Source organism: Rhineura floridana, chromosome 2, assembly GCF_030035675.1.
Source record: "Rhineura floridana isolate rRhiFlo1 chromosome 2, rRhiFlo1.hap2, whole genome shotgun sequence".
Taxonomy (NCBI): domain Eukaryota; kingdom Metazoa; phylum Chordata; class Lepidosauria; order Squamata; family Rhineuridae; genus Rhineura; species Rhineura floridana.
The window spans coordinates 184,159,249-184,183,683 of record NC_084481.1 but is presented as its reverse complement, the minus strand read 5'-3'; the positions used below and the strand labels follow the sequence as shown (position 1 = coordinate 184,183,683).

The 24,435-nt window shown below is 38.9% G+C and overlaps 1 protein-coding gene across 1 annotated transcript in view; it reads right to left on the bottom strand.

Annotated features, from left to right (window-relative positions):
* The window catches only part of LOC133377466 (A-kinase anchor protein 6-like), a 282,604-nt gene that overhangs the window by 46,145 nt on the left and 212,024 nt on the right, over window positions 1-24,435 (bottom strand). Inside the window, exons 9-10 of the mRNA XM_061611610.1 lie at window positions 20,145-20,291; window positions 10,455-10,679 (exon numbers count right to left, since the gene is read on the bottom strand). Coding sequence (XP_061467594.1) covers window positions 10,455-10,679; window positions 20,145-20,291 — 372 coding nt within the window. The remainder of the gene's footprint in view (window positions 1-10,454; window positions 10,680-20,144; window positions 20,292-24,435) is intronic.

Here is a 24,435-nt window from a genome sequence, read left to right as displayed (position 1 = left end):
AAGAGAATCCTTCAGCCCTAACCCCTCCCTGTGTTTCATTCACTGAGTTGCTTTGGATCTAGTATTTTCTACCATATTATAGCACGGAAGACTTCTTCACATTCAGAGGCTTACTAGGCAATTTAAATTGTGCAATGTGGAAACATCTGTTTCTTTCTGCAGGATGCTACAGATGAAAGTACATAACCCCATGAGAAAAATCTAAGCTATCACCCTAGCATTTTAGGTTTCCTTTTAGGGAGAAGGTGGTAGCAGCGGGATGGGGGTAGGGAATTACATTTAATAAGAAAAGCCTCATAAAAAATATCAGAGCTGTTTATAGATGTTTGCATCTGAAAAACATTGACTTTTTTTCTGTGCTAACTCCTAAATGAAACTGCTGTTTCCAAGAGGGAAAACTAAATACTGCCATTGTTTAAAAACTCCAGTTTTTAAGAAAAGTAGTTTTTCCTCAGAAAGTTTTGTGTTTCCTAACCAGTGCTAAGCTGAATTCCTAAAACAAAACAGCGGTGTGAATGTCTAATATCTATATGTATATATTCCTTTTTATATTCCTTTGAATAAAGGGGAAATTAATTGTTAAACTGAAAGTCTTCAACAAAAATTATGATTATATCCATAAAGTAGCTGAATGACTTACTAATCAGCTTGCACTTCCACAATTGGAGTGTGCTAGCAGTTAACAGATTGCTTATTAATGAACAAGGGTAAACAAGACAATGCAATCTCATTTAGAATGGGTGTTTTAATGCCTTTTAGTATTTCTGTTCAAAATGTTAATCCCAATAAGACTTCATTGTAAAGTAACACTGCACAGTTTATCAGCATGTGGACGTTATATACAGATGTTCTGCTTATTAATAAAATGTATTCTATAACTGTTTCAGTTGTCTAACTCCTATAAAAGCCCAAATCCCATTATTTCTGTAATGAGGGAACACTCTCCCTTTCATATCTCTGAATTTTAAATAAGCTGAATGACAAATTTTGAAAGCACTATTTACAGCAACACATACCCAGGAATTTTATTATTCAATTTATAGCTGCAATGCATTTTCTCGTGTTCCTTGAACTTGTCCAAATTTACTTTCCTGAAGTTTATTACAAAGAATTTTCTGGGAAGACAGATGTAATAGTAAAGCAGAAGTTACAGCAAGTTTCTTATTCAGAAACCCTATCAGCATTGCAGTTTACATAACACATTTACATATCAAACACTGCATCAGCCAGTGAAACTCTGGTGATACTACCAAGCTGCCAAATGAACACGTGCAAGGCTTCCCATTTTTCCTAATGTTTCTGCCTTGCACATGCCCATGTTCTGCTCAGAACTGTAAGTGTCACTAAAACATCACTGAGACTATGAGACATTAGTGAAGTGCTGGATGATGGGTGAAATAACTGGAGGGCTAATGTTGTCCCTATCTTCACAAAGGGCAAAAAGGAGGAACTTGGGAACTACAGACCAGTCAGCCTGACATCTATCCCTGGGAAAATTCTGGAGCAAATTATAAAGTGGTCAATATGTAAGCACCTTGAAATCAACGCGGTGATTACTAGAAACCAACATGGATTTATCAAGAGCAAATCCTGCCAGATTAATCCTATCTATTTTTTGACCTGGTAACCTCCCTGATAGACTGTGGGAATGCTGTGGACATAATATATCTCAACTTCAGTAAAGTTTTTGATAAAGTGCCCCATGATATTCTGATTATCAAGATAGCTAAATTTAGGCTGGATAGAACAATAACCATGTGGATCCACCATTGGCTACAGAATCGCACTCAAAGAGTGCTTATCCATGATTCCTTCTCAAACTGGGGGGAGGTAATGAGTGGGTACTGCAAAGCTTAGTCCTGGGCCTAGTGCTCTTCAACATTTTTATTAATGACTTGGATGAGGAGGTGCAGGGAATGCTCATCAGATTTGCAGATGATACAAAATTGGGAGGGAGAGCTAATACCTTGGAAGACAGAAACAAAATTCAAAGAGATCTTGATAGGCTGGAGCATTGAGCTAAAGACAACAGAATGAAATTTAACAAGATAAGTGCAAAGTTTTACACCTAGGAGAAAGAAATCAAATGCACAGTTATAAGATGGGGGATACTTGGCTCAGCAATACGACATGCGAGAAGGATCTTGGGATTGTTGTTGATCACAAGCTGAATATGAGCCAACAGTGTGATGTGACTGCAAAAAAGGCAAATACAATTTTAAGCTGCGTTAACAGAAATATAGTTTTCAAATCGTGTTCCTCTCTATTTGGCACTGGTTAGGTTTCATTTTGAGTACTGTGTCCAGTTCTGGACATCACACTTTAAGAAGGATGCAGACGAACTGAAATGGGTTCAGCGGGCGGCAATGAGGATGATCAGGGGACTAGAAACAAAGCCCTGTGAGGAGAGGCTGAAAGAACTGGGCATGTTTAGCCTTGAGAAGAGAAAACTGAGGGGAGATATGATAGCATTCTTCAAGTACTTGAAAGGTTGCCACACAGAGGAGGACTAGGATCTTTTCTCAATTGTCCCAGAGTGCAGGACATGGAATAATGGGCTCAAGTTGCAGGAAGTCTGATTTCAACTGAACATCAGGAAAAACTTCCTAACTGTTACAGCAGTATGACAATGGAACCAATTACCTAGAGAGGTGGTGGGCTCTCCAACACTGGAGGCATTCAAGGGGCAGCTGGACAGGCACCTGTTGGGTATGCTTTAATTTGGATTCTTGCACTGAGCAGGGGGTTGGACTCGATGGCCTTATAGATCCCTTCAAACTCTACAATTCTATGATTCTATAATTCTGGGGAGGTGAAGGGTTCATGAATGGTTCCAGCCAATCAATGCTGTCCATCGTTAGCTTCTACTGTTGGTCTCTTCAGAGCTATATGCTGGAGAGGTAGAGATATGCCTGTATCAAAAAGCTGCATTCTTGTCCAAACTTTGTAAGACCAAAAATAATTTAAGCAGTTAGTAGCTAAGTCAGATGGTCCTGAAAGACTGCAAATATAGCCATTTCAAATTTTGAATTAGATGAGTTCAAGGCTGAATCACACGTACATAGCTGTATAGGTTTGATATCTCCATGTAGGAAATATCACAATTCTTCAAAAAAAGATCTATAGAAAAGGGATCTATAGAAAATCAATGCAAACACACAGGCTAGCCTGACATGCTGATAGTTGTCATCTAACTACGTAGACATGGCTTTGGGTGTAGAAAGTGACATACAAAACTAATAAACAAAAGGCAGTTTTCATTTAAGTTGTAATTTGCTGTTTTTTTTAATAATGTTATTTGTTATTTAATTTTTGTAAATTGTATTGTTTTGTTGATATATTTTTATATTTGTGTTTTTCTTGTAAGCCGCCTTGAGGGTCTTTTGGCCATAAGGCAGGTATAAGTAATTAAAAATAAATAAATAAATAGTTCTTACTACTTTGATCCCTAGTCTAGAAACTATTTGTTAGGAGATTGGAGAGTGCAAGTAGAAAGTCAATATGTGTTGAGTAAGATCAGGGTGTAAAGGGTCCATACCAGTTCCACGTACTTCTGTGTTTGTATTGACCAGTTATCTTGATCACTTATCAATAGAATCTACTGTTAATAAAACAGTTTTCAAAAGTTTTCCATGAGATATCAAGCACATTTCTAATTCTTAGACACGCAATGAAGTAGAATGTTGGAAGATTCAGGACAGATAAAAGAAAGTACTTTTTCATGCTGCACTTAGTTAAACTGTGGAGTCCATTCCTACAAGAGGCAGTGAATGCCATCAAGCTGGGTGGCTTTAAAAAAAGATTAGACAAATTTATGAAGGATAAGGCTATCAATGGCTTCTAGCCTTGATGGCTGTGCTCTGTTACCATAATCAGAGGCAATGTGCTTCTGAAAACCAGTTGGCATAAGCCACAGGAGGGGAGAGTGCTCTTGCACTCAGGTCCTGCTTGTGGACTTCCCATGGACATCTGGCTGGCCACTGTGAGAATATGCTGGACTAGATGGGTCACTGATCTTCTTATGTTTTTCCTGACTGCTCTGATGAGCCCCATGTCTTAAAAATTAGCTTAGATGTACCTTATAAATGAAGAATAATAAGGTTTTCCATTAGAGACTTGAAAACGACAACCAGCAGTAAGTAATCTCTCAAAATAATAATAATAAAAAGCACCCCAAATGCCACATACTGGAAGTGAATGATGACTTGTCATCGTCTAAAGAAACACTGGCAAATCTGAATGTTTTTACTGATTTCAGGGTTAAAAGAAAATGTCACCTAAAAAAAGGGCTGAAACCTGTTGCCAATAGTGTGGCATAATCTATATGAAGCTAAATATTCTATAAGCATGCAGTGAAGTGCAAGAAAGAGCCACTGAAAAATGACATGATTAAATGGCACAACATGCAATCATTTGCTTTCAATTATATCAATGTATCTTCTTCCTTCCAAGGAGTCAGGCAGAAATATTGTTTTTTAAATGCCTCTATTAAATTGGGCACCAATAATAAAATAGATGAGAGTCCTAATAAGCTCATTTGCGTAACATACATCATACACTACAAAACTATTCTCTCCAAACAGCTTTGCTCATACATTTGTCTCCTGATTGTCATCCATCTTGCCTATATTACATGGTTTTTTAAAGGCATACTGCGGCTTTCATGGCCATTCATTGGAAACCCTTTGTACAACTTTTCTGATTAACCCCAGTGAGGATCTTTGATGCTAATTATGGGGATAAAAGTTTGGATATAATATACTTGCCGTCAGATTTTATTAGGATGATGGTCGAAGGAAAATTTCAGACTGACATTTTGGAAATATCATCTAACAGCAAGTTAGAAACATGGAATGACAGTTTAAAATGGATTGTGAGTTCTTTCAAAATAGTGAAGTGGTTTCCTTCATTTAAAAAACATACCTTTTATACTATTATCCACCAAATTGCTGCAATGAGCATCTCACTTGCTAAGATTCTTTTCTATGAGTGTGGTATCTCACTGACAAGTTTGGAAATGACATGTGACATTTATTATTAAAAATATCCACATTTCTAATAAAGAACTTATTTTCCTTTCACTCTATTTACATGTGAAAAATACAAGTGGCATCAAACTATTTTATTACAAATTTATTTTAAGTACGTTTTGATTGTTTAGGAATTTCTGCTTGATGCATTGCTATGCAACCTGAGTGATTTAGGCATAACTACTCCTGTCAAATTATGGGCTTTGAAATATATATACAAATCAATTATCTTTAAATTACTTGAAAAAAATTAAACTTCTAGTATTGCTAGCCAATAAGTAGCACTTGTATTTATTCCACCTTGACTGTAGCAGTACAGTACATGGATAGAGTAAGTCCAAAATAGATGCCTCTTTAATTTTTTTGCACATGAAAGCCATTTTTGGTACCACTCCTTATGCTGGGTTAAGTACTTATTAAAATCTTTCTTATTTAAAAAACATAGTTTGGAGTTCTGCTATTTAATCCGTATTCCTATGTAATTAGTAATGTGTAGTATACTTCTCTTCCTAAATTAAAAACTCTATTAAAATTCCAGTCATATAAAACAACATGAAAATTAAGTTATTCTGAAAGGAAATTATAATAGGTTACAGATTGGTTATATCATTACTGAAATGCTGGCATCTATCACAATGTCTCCCTGGAATAAAAAATGCAGTTTTGGCAATAATCTGTAAAAACGTATTCATTATTTTAAAGATTCTGCTATCTGAAGTCTAAACTAAGAAGCAGCTACAGGAGCATTTTAGGAAAACAGAGAAGTATGGCATTTTTTAAAAAACTATTTAGGTTCTTATAACTTTGTGAGTAAATGCAGACATGTTACTACTTGATAAGCAAATTTCCTATAGTGTTCCACTAGGTGTTGAAGAGAATCTTATATTCCACTTTCCCCCACAGCTTTCTTATAAAATTAATATTAAGTAGGACACATTCACAGTACTGTTTTTGATGCCTGCTAAAAATGTTTTTGTTTAGGCAAGCTGACCCAGACATGTAATTTGATTACATATACTCATTTTAAAACTGTTGATTTTGTCTATATTTGAATTTCTTCATTATGCCTTCTTGTTTTTAAAATTTGATGTTACTGGTATTTTCTTATGAATACTTTACATTGCTTTATGAAGTTTTTTGTGATTAAGCAGTATATAAATCTTGTTAAATAAATAAAAAATTAAAAAATCCCTTCACCACATGACAAGGCAATATAGAGAAATGGCTTGCAAAGTGACTAGAATTACCACTTGGCAAATGGTCAAATATAAATCCCATTGTATCTCACAACAAGGAAACTCATGCTGATATAATTACTATAATAAATGATTTCAGAATTTGAAATTCTTGAATCTTCTGCATTCACAGTAAATGAAATTTATTTCAAACATTAGTGCACAATCTTGGATGACAATGAAAGCTTTTGCTTTCTTGGAGAGCTAACCTTGCCAGATACGTTATCAGGATTACCTGATTCTGAGAATCAGTGAGAAATAAGAGACAGGAGATCACAAAACAGTTTCTTCTATTTCATGAGAGAGCCAGAGATAGCAGCATCCAGTTAAAACTTTACTAGTAGGAACTGCTGGCTACTATTGTTGAGAAATCAGTGATCCTTCCCCTTACCTGTAACTATTTGGACGTGGCAGGTGTGTGTGTGTGACCCTTAGCACCATGCAGCTGCTGGCTGGTTAGTCACTCCCATTGAAGTCAGCAGCATGTGCCACCACTAGGGTCTGTTAGCTAGCCAGCAGCTGCATGCCTGCATGGTGCTGGCTGAAGCATCACTGCTGCCCTTCAACTGTGTATGCATGTGCTCCTGTTCAGTCAGGCTGCTAAATGGGACTAGATGCCCTCAGCAGTTTTCTTCCATCTTCCCTTCCCCACTACTGATTCCTTTGTCCCCCCCTAGGGTTACAGCATGGATTGCCAACCTTTTTAGCCCTGTGGGCCCATTTGAATCTTTGAGTGAGTGCCGAGGGTGCCACCTCCTCTGGTTAGTTCTTTCTCCCCTCCTGGGATCGCCCTCCCCCCAAAATACAGAAAAAGAGAACATGCTTTCCCAAGGAATCTGGATAAAGGTTGGATGTAGTAGAATTACAGTAATACCTCAATTAACAAACTAGATGTGTTCCTGGACATTACTTATTTAACAGAAATTTTGGTACCAGAGGTAGTTAAAAGGAGCTTAGTGGAGGATTTGTTAACTGAGGTATTACTGTAATTTGAGCCTTGAAAAACACATTGAACTGAAAGAGGAAGTGGGAAAGAATGTCACTTCAGTTCTACATACTTTTCAAAGGGGAAAAAAGGTAATCACCCTCATCACTTCATGACAAAGGAGGCAGTGTGTCAGGAGGCTCAGAGGCTTCAAAAGTGCCAAGTGAAGACCTCAACAACACTATTGTGCCCAAGAGTGCCACAGAAGTAATCACTGGGCTAGAGTATTCTCTCTTGACAGAACACACTGCCTGCGTTCATGGCTGTCACTGGAAAAGACACAGCATCTGGTTGGCCACTGTGAGAACAGGATGCTTGACTACATGGGCCACTGGCCTGATCTGGTAGGCTTTTCTTATGTGCTTAAGGGCCAATTCAGACGTTCAAAGGAACCAAAGGGTTCTCTGTGTTACATGTTAAAGCAACACACCACTTCTGCTTCTTTTGAATGTCTACATCAGTCCTTTTATCAACTGGAGAAAAACTTTTTAAAACCATAGGATTATATCCAGAGATAGACAGGATGAGGCATGGGGCGGGTGAGCTGTAGCAGAATGGGGAAATGGGAGGAATTTGGTGGGGCTAAAGTGTTTTTTTACTTGTGCTACACATTTCTAGATTCAAGCCAAAAGTTAACACTGCCATGTAAAAGTAAACTGAAATATGTTTTGTCTATATAGGTTTAGATACCATCTGTACGAATTTAATATTAAAGGTTCTATTGTGAAACTATGATTTGCATACCATAATGAACATTAAAAAACCCCTGTATTTATAGCTATATAGAAAGTTAAGTTGAATGGAATTACAGCAGGTTTACCTACTAAAGTTTCTGCAAAATGCTCTAAACATTTTCTCTGAAATACATGTGTTATATATTTCATATTGTTAATTATATCAATTTTCTCTTATGTACGCTTCCCCAAGAGGGTAGTGGGTTTTTGAAAACTTCTTTATCATGGATTTTAAATTTAATGAGACAAGGATGGCCTGAAGATTTTATCTGTATCTCTGTAGAAATGTGATGTGTAACTTTTTTGTGTACTTTGATAGCTCTCATTTTGGAAGTAAGCAAGCATGCGATATATAAAGTGTGACTTAACTATTAGCCAGTTATTTAATTAAGTAATTGTTCTAAGGCACTGGTCAACAACTAGAGGTGCTTTGAGAAGGGGGCAAGAGGTGATGGGTGAAGGCAGGGATAGGGAACTCGTGCCCTCAAGGTGTTGCTGAACACTACCAACTCCCATCAGCCTCTGCAAATATGATCAATGGCCAGAGATTATGTGACTTGTAGCTCAACAATATCTGAAGGTTCTCCACACCTGGGTTAAGGACTTAACACCCACCAATGGCTTCTGCCAAGCCACAGATGTCACTCCTATACACCCCTTACAGCTGGGATGGGGAACCTAAGGCATGCATGAGGAACCTGTGGCCCTCTCGATGTTGTTCGACTGCAACTCCCATCAGCCCCAGCTAGCGTTGCCAACGCTCAGGGATGAAAGGAGTTGCAATCCAACAATGTCTGCAGGGCCACAGGTTCTCTGCCTTACAGAATCTAGCCTTTAGAGCACCTGCTCAGCAGGGCTTATCTATCATCAAACAGGAGGGGACAAATTGAGGAAAATGGAAGGATCCCTTGGAATTGAGATGCTCTCAGTCAATATAGGTTCCGCATATCCCTGCTAGTGGTAAGTTCACACACTCATTGTAAATCACATGCTTGGGAACAGGGGGGCAGCTGTGCCATTTTTAAGACTGGATACAAACATGATATTTGAAGTTAGGCTTCCAGATGTTCAAGTAGGTAAATAAATAGAAGGCTAAATTGTAACAGTGGCCATTCCTATTGACCACTGATGACTATTAAGAGTCTGAGGGGTCTCAGTTGCCTTAGCACTTTTTTCTATCACTGTCAAACAAATTTACCAAGAGAAGATTTAATTTTTACTCTAAGGCTGGGAGGTTGTCAGCTAGAAATGACTTTTCTCCATTCCCCTTTCCCTTCCCCTTCCCATGTTATGTAAATTGTCCCTGAAGTTCTGTTCAGCACAGTATATTAAGAACATTAGACCTGCCTTAACAGATCAGATCAGATCAAGAGTCTGTATAATCTACCACTGTTTCCCAAACATATGAGGCAGGCAGCTCAAGTTTTTAAATCCATGTTCTATCAAATCAAACTAAAACAAATGAGCATTCTCACGTGATGTGGGAATGAATCTCATAGATGTTCTCTTTTGTATACATAGGAAAGCACATAACAAAATGAAAATAAATGTGTCATGTATCTTTAAGGAATGCTGCAGATCCGAAAACATAGAAAATGGCTACTGTGCAGGCAGGAAGTATCCCTTTGCAACTAGTACAATAGTGGTTGTGCTGTACATCTAAAAGCAGCTATAGATGGTGATGATGATGGTGATGCAAAGGGACCATGAAACACAAGTTGAGTCATGCTTTCAATTTCTGTGTTTCTCCATCATGGAGTTCTGGGAGCACTTAAGTTTCCTTAAGTTGGGCCCCAATATGCACGCCAGAAGGAAGAAGCGCCCTCTCGGGTGTTCTCCCAGCCACCACCATCCCCCCCCCCGGCAGCCGAGAGGTCTTCTGTATCTTTAAAAGTTGTGAAGGGAGGAGGGAGAATTCCACCTTGCAATTTTTCCCATTACAGAGTTGCAAGAACACCTGCACTTGGCTGACTTTCTCTTCTCCTAATGATACAGGATCAGTCTCAGGCCAAGAACCTGGCAACCCTACACAGGAACCAGTTGCAGTTTATTCCCTTTTCCTCTTATTTATGCTAAACTTATGCAATAGTAATTCATGACTTCAGTCTGTAAAATCACACCATGAGTCTTCATTAAGTTGAATGTAGTATATGGAATTCAGCACTCAATATAAGGAGTCAAGACGTAAGGCTGACATTATTTTGATCCTTGTAAATGCTTATGTACTGAAAGATTTATCACTAAGTTCTGTGATTGGAAAAAGCAGCGTCTCCATACAAATGTGCAGGAAATCTTTAAGGTACCATAAGACTCTTTGTTGTTTTTACCTCAACACAAACTAACATGGTTACCCTTCTGGAAATGGAAACAAATGTGTGCATGAGACTGGGACCCATACATATTTAATATTTTATTTTACTATATGAAGCAGCCCTTGCATCAATGATGTGGTGTTGTGTATTTTTATTACCTTAAAGTATTGCAGTTGTTTCTCAGCATTCATTGTTCCTTCACTTTCTTGCCTCAGACAGGAATTGAAGATAAAAAGCTCAGTATCTCTCAGCCACCCTTTCAGCTCTTTGATCCTGACCTCCAGCTGCCTTACCAGGCTGCCGCTTTCAGGCGAAAGCAGGTCACGTGGACCTAACCCACTGTGCCCTACTATTGTGTCTTGGATCTTCTCTCCTAGGGTTTTCTAATACAACAAAGAAAGAAACTATAGATTAATCTTAAGCATATGTACTTGAAAACATACCGACAGTATCACTATCTAGATATTACCAATATTAGTCATTTTAATTCCTTATAAATGTCATTTACAGTACAATCCTATGCATGTCTACTCAAAAGTAAGTCATTTTGAGTTTAATGGAACTTACTCCCAGGGACATAGGTACAGAGTTGCAGCCTTTATCTTACTCTGTGTGGATACAGGCAACAACTGCATAAATAACCATAGATATAGCCAAATAAACCTGAGATGAGCAGTTTGGTCAGGTTTATTAGCCTCCCAGTTTTTAACAAGAATTTTACAACATATCAGGTGCAGATGTGTGGTCAAATATGTTACTGAATGTGTAGTAAAATGGCCCGAACCCTGAATAATCAATGACAAAAGACTCCCTTTGGCTTTATCCAAAGTAGATCTTTAGCAGCTTTCTCTGGCTTGGATCCAAAGACACATAAATGGAACTATGTTTGGGGACCTTCCTGCTCTCTCCTCTCCATTGCAGATGCCTGCCACCCCTGAAAAAAAATACTCCCAAGGGTTGAAGGACCATCTGAAGTGGTTTGAGTGTGTTGCAGGTAGCTCTGTATTGCAGGTAGGGAACAATGGATGGAAATTGGGAGGCTACCTTACATGAGCAGAAGCTAAGGCTGCATTCCTAACCTTATTTACCTGGGAGTAAGACTCTTTGAATTCAATAGAACTGAGTAGACATGGATAGGATTGTACTGTTTTCTTAACATCACATATAAACAAGACATATGAAATCATGTAATGATGAGAACATCATTCTACCAAAAGAAAAGTCTAACTAGAATTGTAGAATGGAAAAATACCCAAACAAAACCCATACATTAATTTACTGATAGTAATTGAATTTAAAAATAAATGCAATAAATATATTGTATTCAATATATAATTGTATTTATTTGTTTATTTAAAATAGTAATATAAAAGTTTAAAACAAATAATAAAAAATCCATACATTTTTGAAAGGCGACCATGGTGTATTTGTGAATATTTATATGTTCAGCAATGTGGTAATGTAGTCCAGTTTTCAAATATACCTGGGAAAGTAATTATACTGAGAGGAGCAGATTGATTTAGGGGGACATATTGCTCCTTTGCTGTGTAACACTTAGATAAATAAAAATATTGGAGTAGAAAATGAAATTAACTTCAGATTTCTCAAAAACTGAACTATGTTATTTACTATAGTCACTGGAAGCTTGTTATGATCAACCTGAAATATAGTCTTTCCCTCTTATATACCCAGTCGATTGCTGCACTCTGCTGGTGAGGGCCTCCTGGAGGTCCATTCCACACAACATAGGAAGTGGACCTTTAGTGTTGTAGCACCTACTCTTTGGAATTCCCTTCCCTTAAATATTAGACAGGAGTCATCTCTGTTATCTTTTCGGCGCCTACTGAAGACCTTCCTCTTTCAACAACCCTTTTAAGTAGAGACCTTATCCCAGTCTGCATCTGTTGGAACTGCTTTTTAAGATGTTTTAAAGCTTTTTTAAAAAAGTTGTTTTGAAAGATGTTTTGTTTTAATATATCATTAATACATTTTGTTTTAATATATTTTTAAATATGTTTTGTTTTAAATATGGTTTAGTGTGTTTTTGTTTGCTGCTCTGGGCTCTAAGAAATCTAATAAATAAATAAATAAATAAATAAACTTAACTTGTGAGGAAGTATTGTATGATGTCACATGAATTGTGATGGCATTGGTGGCACCACATGAATTTTACTTTATGCATTTTAATTCACGGATCCAGACACTGCACTGACTTACTAGACATGATTTCAAAAGGAGCCAAAGACCTAACTACACGTTACACTGCAGTCATGTGCAATGTTAGGCTAACAGCCCTTCTCTGTTGTGAAATAACTCTTGGGAAGAAGTTCTTAGTGTTAGATAATTGGAGGGGGAAGGGAGTGCTGCTTAACCCTTCCCCTACCAACAGCCTTCCTCCTGAAATGCCCCATTTTCAGCTGCTTTTCCTTCCTCCACTCACGGTTGTAGACTCATTTTTGAAAGGTCAACACAGCTCTGAAACACTGGTGAGGGGTAAGAGCAGTTGGGGAAGGATTTTCAAGGGAAGAACCCCTTCCTCACTTTGGAACTGAGAAGTTGCCACTGGGTTAATACTGCACATGCAGCTGCAGTATAATGTGTGGTTTAGCCCTTAGGCTGCATATATATATAAAAGCACATTCCTTTGGAATCATTTACAGTTACTGCCAATGTAGAATCAAGGGAAAATGCTATTATTCTCTTACTAATATAGTAATTTGCAGGCATCTTCTCCTACTAGCCACATATCTCCTAGTTTATGAGGGGGTTGAGATTGAGGAAGCGGGAGGGTATCCAACTAGAGTATACCCTGTGCCAAAGATAACTAATTGTGACCTAGATCATTTTAAAACAACTGTGACATGGCAATGATGTCACAGACAAAATCTTTAATCTTTGCTGTCATCATGGCATATGCAAATTGATGTCTGGTGCAGATTTTATGAGTTGTGAGTGGTCTGGCTGTATCTACCCATTTGACTATTCTTGGCTTACTCTAATAAATTTGCCACTTATTTTGCAGATAAAATTGCTTGTCTTCAGCTTGATTTGTAGCTAGTTTAGATAATAGCCAGCATATGAAGTAAAGGGTCAGATTTCCTTTGCTTTTTACTTATAAGAACCATTATGTGTTGTGGTTCTGTGAGTAATTACTTTGGAAAAGGACCTATGCCTGCAGAAGGTGCTGATTATCAACTGGTTTCATTAATCAATAAATCTTTAAAGGATAGAGATGGGTTAGGATTAGCCCCATTCAAGTCAGCGGGATGAGTGTGGACTAAGTGCTTTGAGAATTTACAGTCTTAGAATAAGCTTTGAAGCACACACTGAATTAAATCTACAGATACTCATCTACTCAAAAGCATTGCGTAAATAGTGTGTTGGGGAGATCATAACAAAAAACAACACATATTCTTGGCAACACCTTTCTATTTTGATGGCTCAAATATTGATAATTTGAAAGCTCTCAGTGGAATCCAGCTTTAGCTATTGTTTTTATGCTGTAACAAAAGTAGCAGCAGGAGGTGAAATCAATGCCCTTGGAGGGTAGGGTCACAAAAAAGGATTTATTGCCATTTTTTTGTTCTGGAACAGTTTGCAATCATAAATTCTTCATAAACAGAATACTTCAGAGAATGGTCCGTCTTCATATATATACGACAGAGGACATCAATTTCATTTAATTCACAATTTGTGTCAGCACAGCAGATGCCAATGCCTGCCTTGATAGGGTTGTTTAATATGCAATTGAGACAGAGTAATATTCAGCACAGGGGACAAAATTTCACAGATTAAACTGTACGCACCACTGACATTTCATTCTAATGTATTTCCATTCCACACTGTTCACCTTAGATGAAAGTAATATTAAAAACCATATCTCTCTATTTTACCATTGTTAGAAGTTAAAATCCTTGTCTTTAATTTTTTTATGCCAATTAAAATGTAATCATGCCAATTAAAACAGTATGCCTAGTGTTGTTAGTTTCCAGAGAGCTTTTTAAATTAAATTAAAGAAAACTCAATCAAAAACATCTTATTCTACATGAAATTTCATTTAAGAGGGAAAAAACAACAACTTTTTTTAAATGCAGAAATTACTTTGAAAAAATGATATAAAATTGCATCTTGATCTTAATATGTAAAAAAGAAAGGGTCTTTAAAATCCATTTTAAATTGCAGGGTAGTGTTTTATTGATATTTTAAAAATCTGATTATTGGGTAATGAAGAAAAGTTGATTAGCTGGTCATCTGGCTGATTGTGTTTCCTTTTGTTGTTGTTATGTGTGTTCATGTAGATTATGAGTTATGGTGACCCTATGAATCAGTGATCTCCAATAGCATCTGTCATGAACCACCCTGTTCAGATCTTGTAAATTCAGGTCTGTGGCTTCCTTTATGGAATCAATCCATCTCTTATTTGGCCTTCCTCTTTTTCTATTCCCTTCTGTTTTTCCCAGCAGTATTATCTTTTCTAATGAATCATGTATTCTCGTTATGTGTCCAAAGTATGATAACCTCAGTTTCAACATTTTGGCTTCTAGTGATAGTACTGGTTTAATTTGTTCTAACACCTTATTGGTCCTTTTCGTAGTCCATGGTGTGCACAAAGCTCTCCTCCACCACATTTCAAAGGAGCTGATTTTTTTCTTATCCACTCTTTTCACTGTCCAACTTTCACATCCATACATAGAGGTTTGGAATACCATGGTCTGAATGATCCTGACTTTAGTGTTCAGTGATACATCTTTGCATTTGAGGACCTTTTCTAGTTCTCTCATAGCTCTCCTCCCCAGTCCTAGCCTTCTTCTGATTTCTTGACTATTGTCTCCATTTTCGTTAATGACTGTGCCAAAACCTTGACAAGTTCAGTGTCCTTGTTGTCAGCTTTAAAGTTGCGTAAATCTTCTGTTGTCATTACTTCAGTCTTCTTGACATTCAGCTGTAGTCCTGCTTTTGTGCTTTCCTCTTTAAATTCCATCAGCATTCGTTTCAACTTATTACTGGTTCTGCTAGTAGTATGGTATCGTCTGCATATCTTAAATTATTGATATTTCTCCCTCCAATTTTCACACCTCCTTCATCTTGGTCCAATCCCGCTTTCTGTATATGTTCTGCATATAGGTTAAACAAATGGAATACACCCCTGTCTCATACCCTTTCTGACTGAGAGCCAATTGGTTTCTCCATATTCTGTCCTTACAGTAGCCTCTTGTCTAGAGTATAGATTGTGCATCAGGACAATCAGATGCTGTGACACCCCCATTTCTTTTAGAGCATTCCATAGCTTTGTCATGGACAGATCACTGCTTGCTGAAGTTTAGACTTTCAGCGACCTTTTCCCTCCACAAGGGTGGGGGACCTATTAAATTGGTCCGCCCCCAGAGACTAATGAATCCTGAAGGTTTTCAAAGGGCTCTGGGGGATTTTCCGGCTGATAGGACCGGCGCTCCTGTTGAAGCCCTGGTTAATCTGTGGAATGTGGAGATGGCCCGGGCTGTCGACACGATCGCTCCTGCGCGCCCTCTCCTTTGCAGAGCTCATTCAGCTCCTTGGTATACTCCAGAGTTGAGGGCGATGAAGCAAGATAGGAGGCGGCTTGAGCGGAGATGGAGACGAACTCCTGATGAATGCAACTATACGCTGGTTTGTGCTTTCACCAAGCGGTATATAGGAGCGGTGAGGGCGGCGAAAAAACAATATTTCGCCGCCACTATTAAGGCATCTCTCTCCCGCCCAGTGGAGCTTTTTAGAGTTGTCCGAGGACTACTCCATCTAGGCCTTCAGGACACTGTAGATACTTCGGTGGCCCGCTGCAATGAGTTTGCTGAGCACTTCCAGCATAAGATCTTATGCATTCGTTGGGACCTAGACTCTCATTTTATAGCAGTTAACCCTAGTGAGGTGTCTGGTGCACAGTCTTATCATGTTTTGTTGGATGAGTTTCAGTCGGTTCAGTTCGAGGACATGGACAAGGTGCTTGGACAGGTACGTGCAACCACTTCGGTACTAGATCCTTGCCCCTCTTGGCTAATAAAAACTGGCAAGGAGGGAACAGTTGGCTGGGCCAGGGAAGTGATAAATGCCTCCTTGCGAGAGGGAGTGGTCCCTGGCTGTCTGAAGGAGGCAGCAGTGAGACCACTCCTGAAAAAGCCTTCCCTGGACCCAGAGGATTTCAGCAGCTACAGACCAGTGGCAAATGTTCCATATCTCGGCAAGATCTTGGAACGAGTGGTTGCTGACCAGCTCCAGGCGCTATTGGATGAAACCGATTATCTAGATCCATTTCAATCGGGTTTCAGGCCCGGTTTCGGCACTGAGACGGCCTTGGTCACCCTGTTTGATGATCTATGTCGGGAGAGAGACAGAGGGAGTGTAACTCTGTTGATTCTCCTTGATCTCTCAGTGGCTTTTGATACCATCGACCATGGTATCCTTCTGGAGAGGCTTGCGGAGTTGGGAGTTGGAGGCACTGCGTGGCAGTGGTTCCGCTCCTACTTGGCAGGCCGTCTCCAGAAGATAGTGCTTGGGGAACATTGCTCGACACCGTGGGTACTCCAATGTGGGGTCCTGCAGGGTTCGGTTTTGTCTCCCATGCTTTTTAACATCTATATGAAGCCGTTGGGTGCGGTCATCAGGAGTTTTGGAGTGCGTTGTCACCAGTACGCTGATGACACGCAGCTCTACTTCTCCTTTTCATCTTCCTCAGGTGAGGCGGTCAATGTGCTGAACCGTTGCCTGGATGCGACAATGGACTGGATGAGAACTAACAAACTGTGACTCAATCCTGATAAGACTGAGATGCTGTTGGTGGATGGTTTTTCCAATCAGATGGTAGATATATATCCTCTCCTGGATGGGGTTACACTCCCCCTAAAGGAACAGGTTCGTAGTCTGGGAGTCGTTCTAGACTCTTCCCTGTCACTTGAGGCTCATGTAGCCTCTGTGGCACGGAATGCGTTCTACCAACTTCGATTGGTAGCCCAGCTACGTCCCTACCTGAGTAAGGAGGATCTTACATCAGTAGTACATGCTCTGGTAACCTCACGTTTGGATTACTGTAATGCGCTCTACGTAGGGCTACCTCTGAAGACGGTTCGGAAGCTACAGCTAGTGCAAAATGCGGCGGCCAGACTGCTAACAAGAACGAAGCGGTCTGACCATATAACACCTGTTTTGGCCCGCTTGCACTGGCTTCCAATACGCTTCCGGGCCAAATTCAAAGTGTTGGTATTAACCTATAAAGCCTTATACGGAGCAGGACCTCAATATCTGTCGGAACGCCTCTCCCGCTATGAACCAGCTCGTACACTACGGTCTGCTACGAAGGCCCTCCTCCGGGTCCCGACTCATAGGGAGGCCCGGAGGGCAGTGACAAGATCAAGGGCCTTCTCAGTGGTGGCCCCCGAACTATGGAATAGTCTCCCCGAGGAGGTTCGCCTGGCGCCGACACTATCATCCTTTCGGCGCCAGGTTAAAACCTTTCTCTACTCCGAGGCATTTTAATTTTTTGTTAATGATTGTAATGTTTGTAATTTGATTTTAGCCTTTGCTGTTTTTAGATTGTGAAATTTGATTTTAGACTGATGTTTTGTATTATATTGTATTTTATTGTATCTATGTTCACCGCCCAGAGAGCTATTGCTAGTCGGGTGGTATATAAGTTTTAAAAATAAATAAATAAAATAAATAAATGATCTACACAATCAAAGGCTTTGCTGTAATCTATAAAGCACAGGGTGATTTTCCTCTGAAATTCCTTGGTCTGTTCCATTATCCAACGTATGTTTGCAATATATCTCTGGTGCCTCTTCCCTTTCTAAATGCAGCTTGGATGTCTGGCATTTCTTGCTCCATATATAGTAAGAGCATATCATAATGCCAAAATACAATTTAAATAACATCCCAGAAGGATATAAAGATCAAATAAGGAACAGATTTGAGGCTTAAACTTAGTTCACAGAGAACTAGAAGAACTATGAAGTCAGAGATGTTATCAGGGAAGAATGCAAAAAGACAATACCTCTAATTAAAAAGAGAGAAAGACCTCAGTGGATGACTGAAGAAACTCTTAATATGGTTAAAGAGAGAAGGAAAGCAAAAGCAAAAGGAGACAGAAACACAGTTAGAACCCTAAATGCAACAATACAGTGACTAGTACGTAGGAACAAAGAAAACTATAACAATAGTAATTGTATCTGTCCGAGTTAACAGACACTCTAGGCAACGTATAAAACACAGTATACATATCAAGAACAATATAATCAATCTAAAACCAGCATCAATTTAATACATAAAAACTAATCCACCCCAATCCTGTAGGCCTGCCTGAATAGCCAGGTCTTTAAGGCTTGGCGGAAACCTATCAGGGAGGGAGCATGTTTATAAAGCTTTGTAATGACAACAGAAGATTTATGTAACTTTACAGTTGACAATGAGGACATTGAACTTGTCAAGGATTATCAATACCTCGGCGCAGTCATTAACCAAAATGGAGACAATAGTCAAGAAATCAGAAAAGGCTAGGAGTGGGGAGGGCAGCTATGAGAGAACTAGAAAAGGTCCTCAGATGCAAAAATGTATCACTGAACGCTAAAGTCAGGATCATTCAGACCATGGTATTTCCGATCTCTATGTATGGATGTGAAAGTTGGACAGTGAAAAAAGCGGATAAGAGAAAAATCAGCTCCCTGGAAATGTGATGTTGGAGGAGAGCTTTGTGCATCCCACGGATCGTGAAAAAGACCAATAATTGGGTGTTAGAACAAATTAAACTAGAACTATCACTAGAAGCTAACATGATTAAACTGAGGTTATCATACTTTGGACACATAACGAGAATACATGATTCATTAGAAAAGATAATACTGCTGGGAAAAACAGAAGGGAATAGAAAAAGAGGAAGGCCAAATAAGAGATGGATTGATTCCATAAAGGAAGCCACAGACCTGAACTTACAAGATCTGAACAGGGTGGTTCATGACAGATGCTCTTGGAGGTCACTGATTCATAGGGTCGCCATAAGTTGTGGTCGACTTGGAAGCACATAACAACAACGATAAAGCTTTAATTTTGAATGAAAGCAATTAAGGAAAGAAATAGATAGTAAAAACAAAACAAACACTCTTGTACTCAGCAGTCAACAATAATGCTTTATGCATCATGCATTATTGGTGTCTGGGTAAGAGAATCACTATACTGCATCTTTTGCCAGATTCGTATAACTCATGTTTGGCTGAGACTGAAGCCATCATAGCATGGAATGAATTATATGAAACTTTTTTTGTTATTTTTGTCAAATGTGATTTGAACACAACAGCATGAAACATATCCTTACTGCATCCTCAGACCTAGTACTTCTGTTTTGTACAAAATTTGCATATTCGTTTTTCAGCCATCAGTATGACCTGAAATATGTAGTGACATCCACACTTTTCATCTTAAGGGTATAGTAAATAGTTAAAGAGTAGATGTCTCTAACATGTACCTTCAGAATAAATTCTATTAACATTCACTCAAGCATGACAGTCAGTGTATATCAGATATACTGTATTATAGTTGACTTGGTGCATACCCATAATACATGGCATATTTTACTTACATTTTTTCTGTATTAAAAAAAACTAAAGTTATTGAAGTCAGATAAGAGACAAGCAGGGAATAAAAAAATAAACAGACAAGGAAACTAATGTTCTTTTTTTGTAATAGCATGAGTTGCTTGTTTGAAATATATGTAGTGAACTGAATGAAATAGATATTTGTGCTTCAAATTAGAAATCAGGCAGACAGCATACATCAAGACACAAAAAGTACACACAACCCACAAACAGTAATAAAAATGCAAATACCCCAAGCAGTTCCCATTTTTCATTAATTGAATCCACTTTTTCAAGGAGATCATTGGGTAGTAAAACACCACTTCTCTTCAAACCTTCAACTTTACTCAGCAATTCCATCTTTTTGGGCTGTCTGATTGACATTTCTACACTGTACCTCTAAAATGTAAAACAAAAACAAAGATGAGTTAACTATTGAAAAAATTATTCAGTTAAAATGTAATCTTAGAAATGGCGACAATCTCTTCTGTCAATATTGTATATTCATAAGTGATTTTTAACATGAAACTAACAAGATATCAATCATTATGATGGAAGCCTGCCAATGAGGGCCTTCCATTCGCTTCAACAGTGTCCTCAAATGCATTAGCTTAGCTTCTCCCATTGAAATCATGTTGGAGAGATAATGGAAACTGTTCACTTGCATTGGATAAAGAAAGGACCCAAATATTCCCCAATCCATTGCCATCCCAGTTTCTTGGGGAAAGCAGATTTTGCCATGCCCCCCCCCCAATCAGGCTTTCCATTTGCAGCCTGTTTACTTGGCTAGGATCCAGAGAAAGACTTCAGGATGCTCTTTCCCATCCTGGTGGCCTCCAAATGTTTTGGATTACAATTCACATCAACCCAGCCAGTATGGCCGTGTTGGCTGAGGGTGATGGAAGTTGTAGTCCAAAACATCTGAAGGGTACCAGATTATGGAAAGCTCCTTTTAAGACATAAACATGCTGAGTAGCTTTTATAGATTTCTTTTGGCCAGATCTCATGCCATATCAGAATCTGCCTTTGGAAGTGCCCTCAGATACAAACATGGTTTGCTATGTGATACAGGGTGAGGGCCAATGCCTGAGAAAATAAAACCTAATGTGTCCTTGGGCATGTAGAAACTAGCTGTGTACTTCTTTCAAGTCTAGCTTTTGTTTCAGAGAATCCAGTGACAGCAACTGACATCCAAGCTAGTCTTGTTGGCACAGACCTACCTCTTCACCTGGATTCTATTTTTTGTGAGAAAGAGAGAGAAACCAGGAACTGGCTGTTTATTTATGTAGCACAGTGTTCTTCAACCTTGGGTCCTCAGTTGTTGAACTACAACTCCCACCATCCCTGATCATTGGCTAAGTTTTGGAGTCAAGCAACATCTGGGGGCCCAAGGTTGAAGGAGGCACATTTTGCCCTGCCTTTTTCCTAGAGGGCCGACAATAAAAGGAAATGCAAAACATGGAAAATAAAAATAAATACAGAAAATATCATAGAAGCAATTATTTAAAACAAAATAAAACATTTAAAATTATTATTATTTATTATTATTTATTACATTTGTATACCACCCCATAGCCGAAGCTTTCTGTGCGGTTTACAACAATTAAAAACATTAAAAACAAATACACAAATATACAATTTTAAAAACACTTAAAAAAAAAACAATTTAAAAACACATGCTAAAATGCCTGGGAGAAGAGGGAAGTCTTGACCTGGCGCCGAAAAGATAACAGTGTTGGCACCAGGCACACCTCCACAAAGATAATTCCATAATTTGGGGGCCCTCTCCTTTGTTGCCATCCTCCGAGCTTTAAAAAACCACAGCGGAAAACATTAACAGTAAAACCAGTCACAGATAAAATAATATAATAAAAGCCGTCACAGCATAACACATGTAACTGATCAAGAGTCAAAGACTTTCCTAAAAAGGAGATTCTTCACCATTTGGGTGAAAGCCAAGAAAGAGGGGGCAAGATGAGCCTCTCTCAGGAGGGAGTTCTATTAACTAACCAGGGGACCAAGATGGCACTCTTCCACATGTCAGATGGACAAACAGGAGAAATAGATGGAACAAAAGGAGGGTCAATTAAAAAAAACACACACACACAGACAGACACTGCTCACTATTAAAATAAGAATGGGGGAAAGAAAGAGGACTGTGTATTGCAGGGCGGGTGTGGGCAGTGCGGGGAAGGGCCATAACTCAGTGGCAAAGCATCTGCTTTGTATGTAGAAAGTCTCTGGTTCAATCCTCAGCATCTCTAAATAGGGCTGGGAGAGACTCAGTAGTGGATGGCATGGTGGACTGCAGGTACTTACTTGACCTCCTGGCAGGTGAGTTGCTACTGCTTACCAGGAGGGAGAGGGGTGAAGCGGTGGGAAGGTTGGTGTGGTACAAATGCATGAGCACTGGATTGGCTCGGCTGGTGATTTTGTAACATTCCCCTCCCAGTAAGCATCAGTAACTCAAGTGCTAGGAGGCCAGGCAAGAGCCTTTGCTGCACCATGCCATCTGCTACTGGAGAGACCACTGACTGAAATCCCGAAGAGCCAATGACACTCACTATAGACAATGCTGAGCTAGATGGACCAATATGACCTAGTATAAGGCAGCTTCCTGTCTCCTATGTACGTCTGAGCATAGAATCATATTGCACCCATCCCATGTCTTGTGGGAAGGTCTGAGCACTCAAGGTTTGGGATGAAAGCAGGTTTTGTCCCCTCTGCCATGCTTTTCCCAAGTACAGAACTTTATATTTTCCTATAGTAGAAGCTATTCTTTGTATCATAGAAAGTAAACACATGCACTCAAACTCAGGGACACAGTTGGGCTTGGGGCTTAGCAGGGTCAGTCCAAGAGATCTTGCTGCCTGAGGTGGAGCCGCAAATGGTACTCCTCCCCAATCGAGGTGCATTTCATCTAGCTAACCAAATTATTCTGGCACCTGAGGCTGAAAATCCCACATGTGCCTCTCTTTCTTTCTCTCAGGAAAAATATAATAATAAATTAACAATTTGCTGCTCTTCCATGACACCCAAAATCAACTGTGTGGAGCAGCCACCTTGCTCTGCTTAATGGTATGGCCAATCTTGGGGCTTACTTCTTTTATGCTGTGCATGTGCGTTTCAGGTTTTGCCAACAGTGTTGTTAATCACAGGCATTTTATTTTGTCTTATAGAGCTCTTGCGCTCTCACTCTGTTCACACACATGTGTATACCTCTTCCTGTTCTTTATTTAAAAGGGATTGAAGAAACTGTGCCAATATGTATTTGATTACTAGTGTGTAGCACAATTATCCAAAAAGCATTTAAAAGGCCTACATAAATCACTTGTTACTATTAGCAAATGCATGCTAAATATTATGCTTCCCTTTCCTTGAAACTCAGTGATGAAAGCTACTCCTGTTGCTGTTACAGAAAAAAAAATCAGGGCTAACTATAACAAAATCAAAGTAGAAAAAAGAATGTTTAAAACATGGGTGTGCTTGCCAGATCCATGAACACTATATTCTAACAAAACAAAACAAAACTACAATTGGAGAGTACTTAACAAAAACAAGAAAGGTGTGAAATCACTGTTTCAGCTACAGATCCTCAGTATTTGCATGAATATGTTTGCATATTGTTAGTTTCACATTTTAATCTTTCATTTGCACTGCACATGAACATCATTTATATTTTGCCATCTTCAAATATTAGTCATTTGTGGATCACAGAGCAAAATGTTTTAAATGAGATGATTTAAAGCCTTTCTCATTATTAATGAACACTGATCAGGTGTTGGTGTATCCAAAATAAACATGAATATGCATAGCAACCAACCAAAGGATTGTCTAGATTTATAAAAGGATTTGATATGTGAAAAGAAACCAGGACCTGTCATTTCTCAAAATGTGCGTTAACAAGAGGCAATCAGGTCTGGAATTATGGAACTGGATCACACAGCAGATAACCATTTCCCTTGGCTAAAATTGCCAACAAGTATGCTTGTTGGCTCTATATGATTGCCTTTTCAGCTGGAAAGGGTGACTAGAGGAGATTACAATCTGCTTTATGTAATCTGATTTCTATTTAAAGATGATATAGCTGAAAAGGATTTACATAATTATTCCCATAAGTACACATAATATCAGGGTAAATCTAAGTCCATTTCAGCTGGGCGCTGAAATCCAGTTGGTTTTACGTCTTCCCTTTTTTCTTTTTTTGCCAAGTGGATTAATAGACTAAGAGAGTCCTCTGGCTACCTGAAACTGTTGTGGACTTGGCTAGTTAATATTTTTCACCTGTGATAGGCTGGGTTCAGCTGCTGTTGGCTGAAAAAGCATTTTTGGCAATGCTCTTGAGTTGGTGAAGATCAATAACTAAACAAAACGGCTAGCATATGCTTCCTAACAATAATGCTCTAGTTATCATAAAGACTTAATACATATATCATTTAATTTTTGTGCTAAACAAACTGGTTCTGCTATGCAACATAGCAATAAGGGTCTTGGTGACAGATGCTATAAAAGATGATTACATTAAAAATAAACAAGTTAGGCT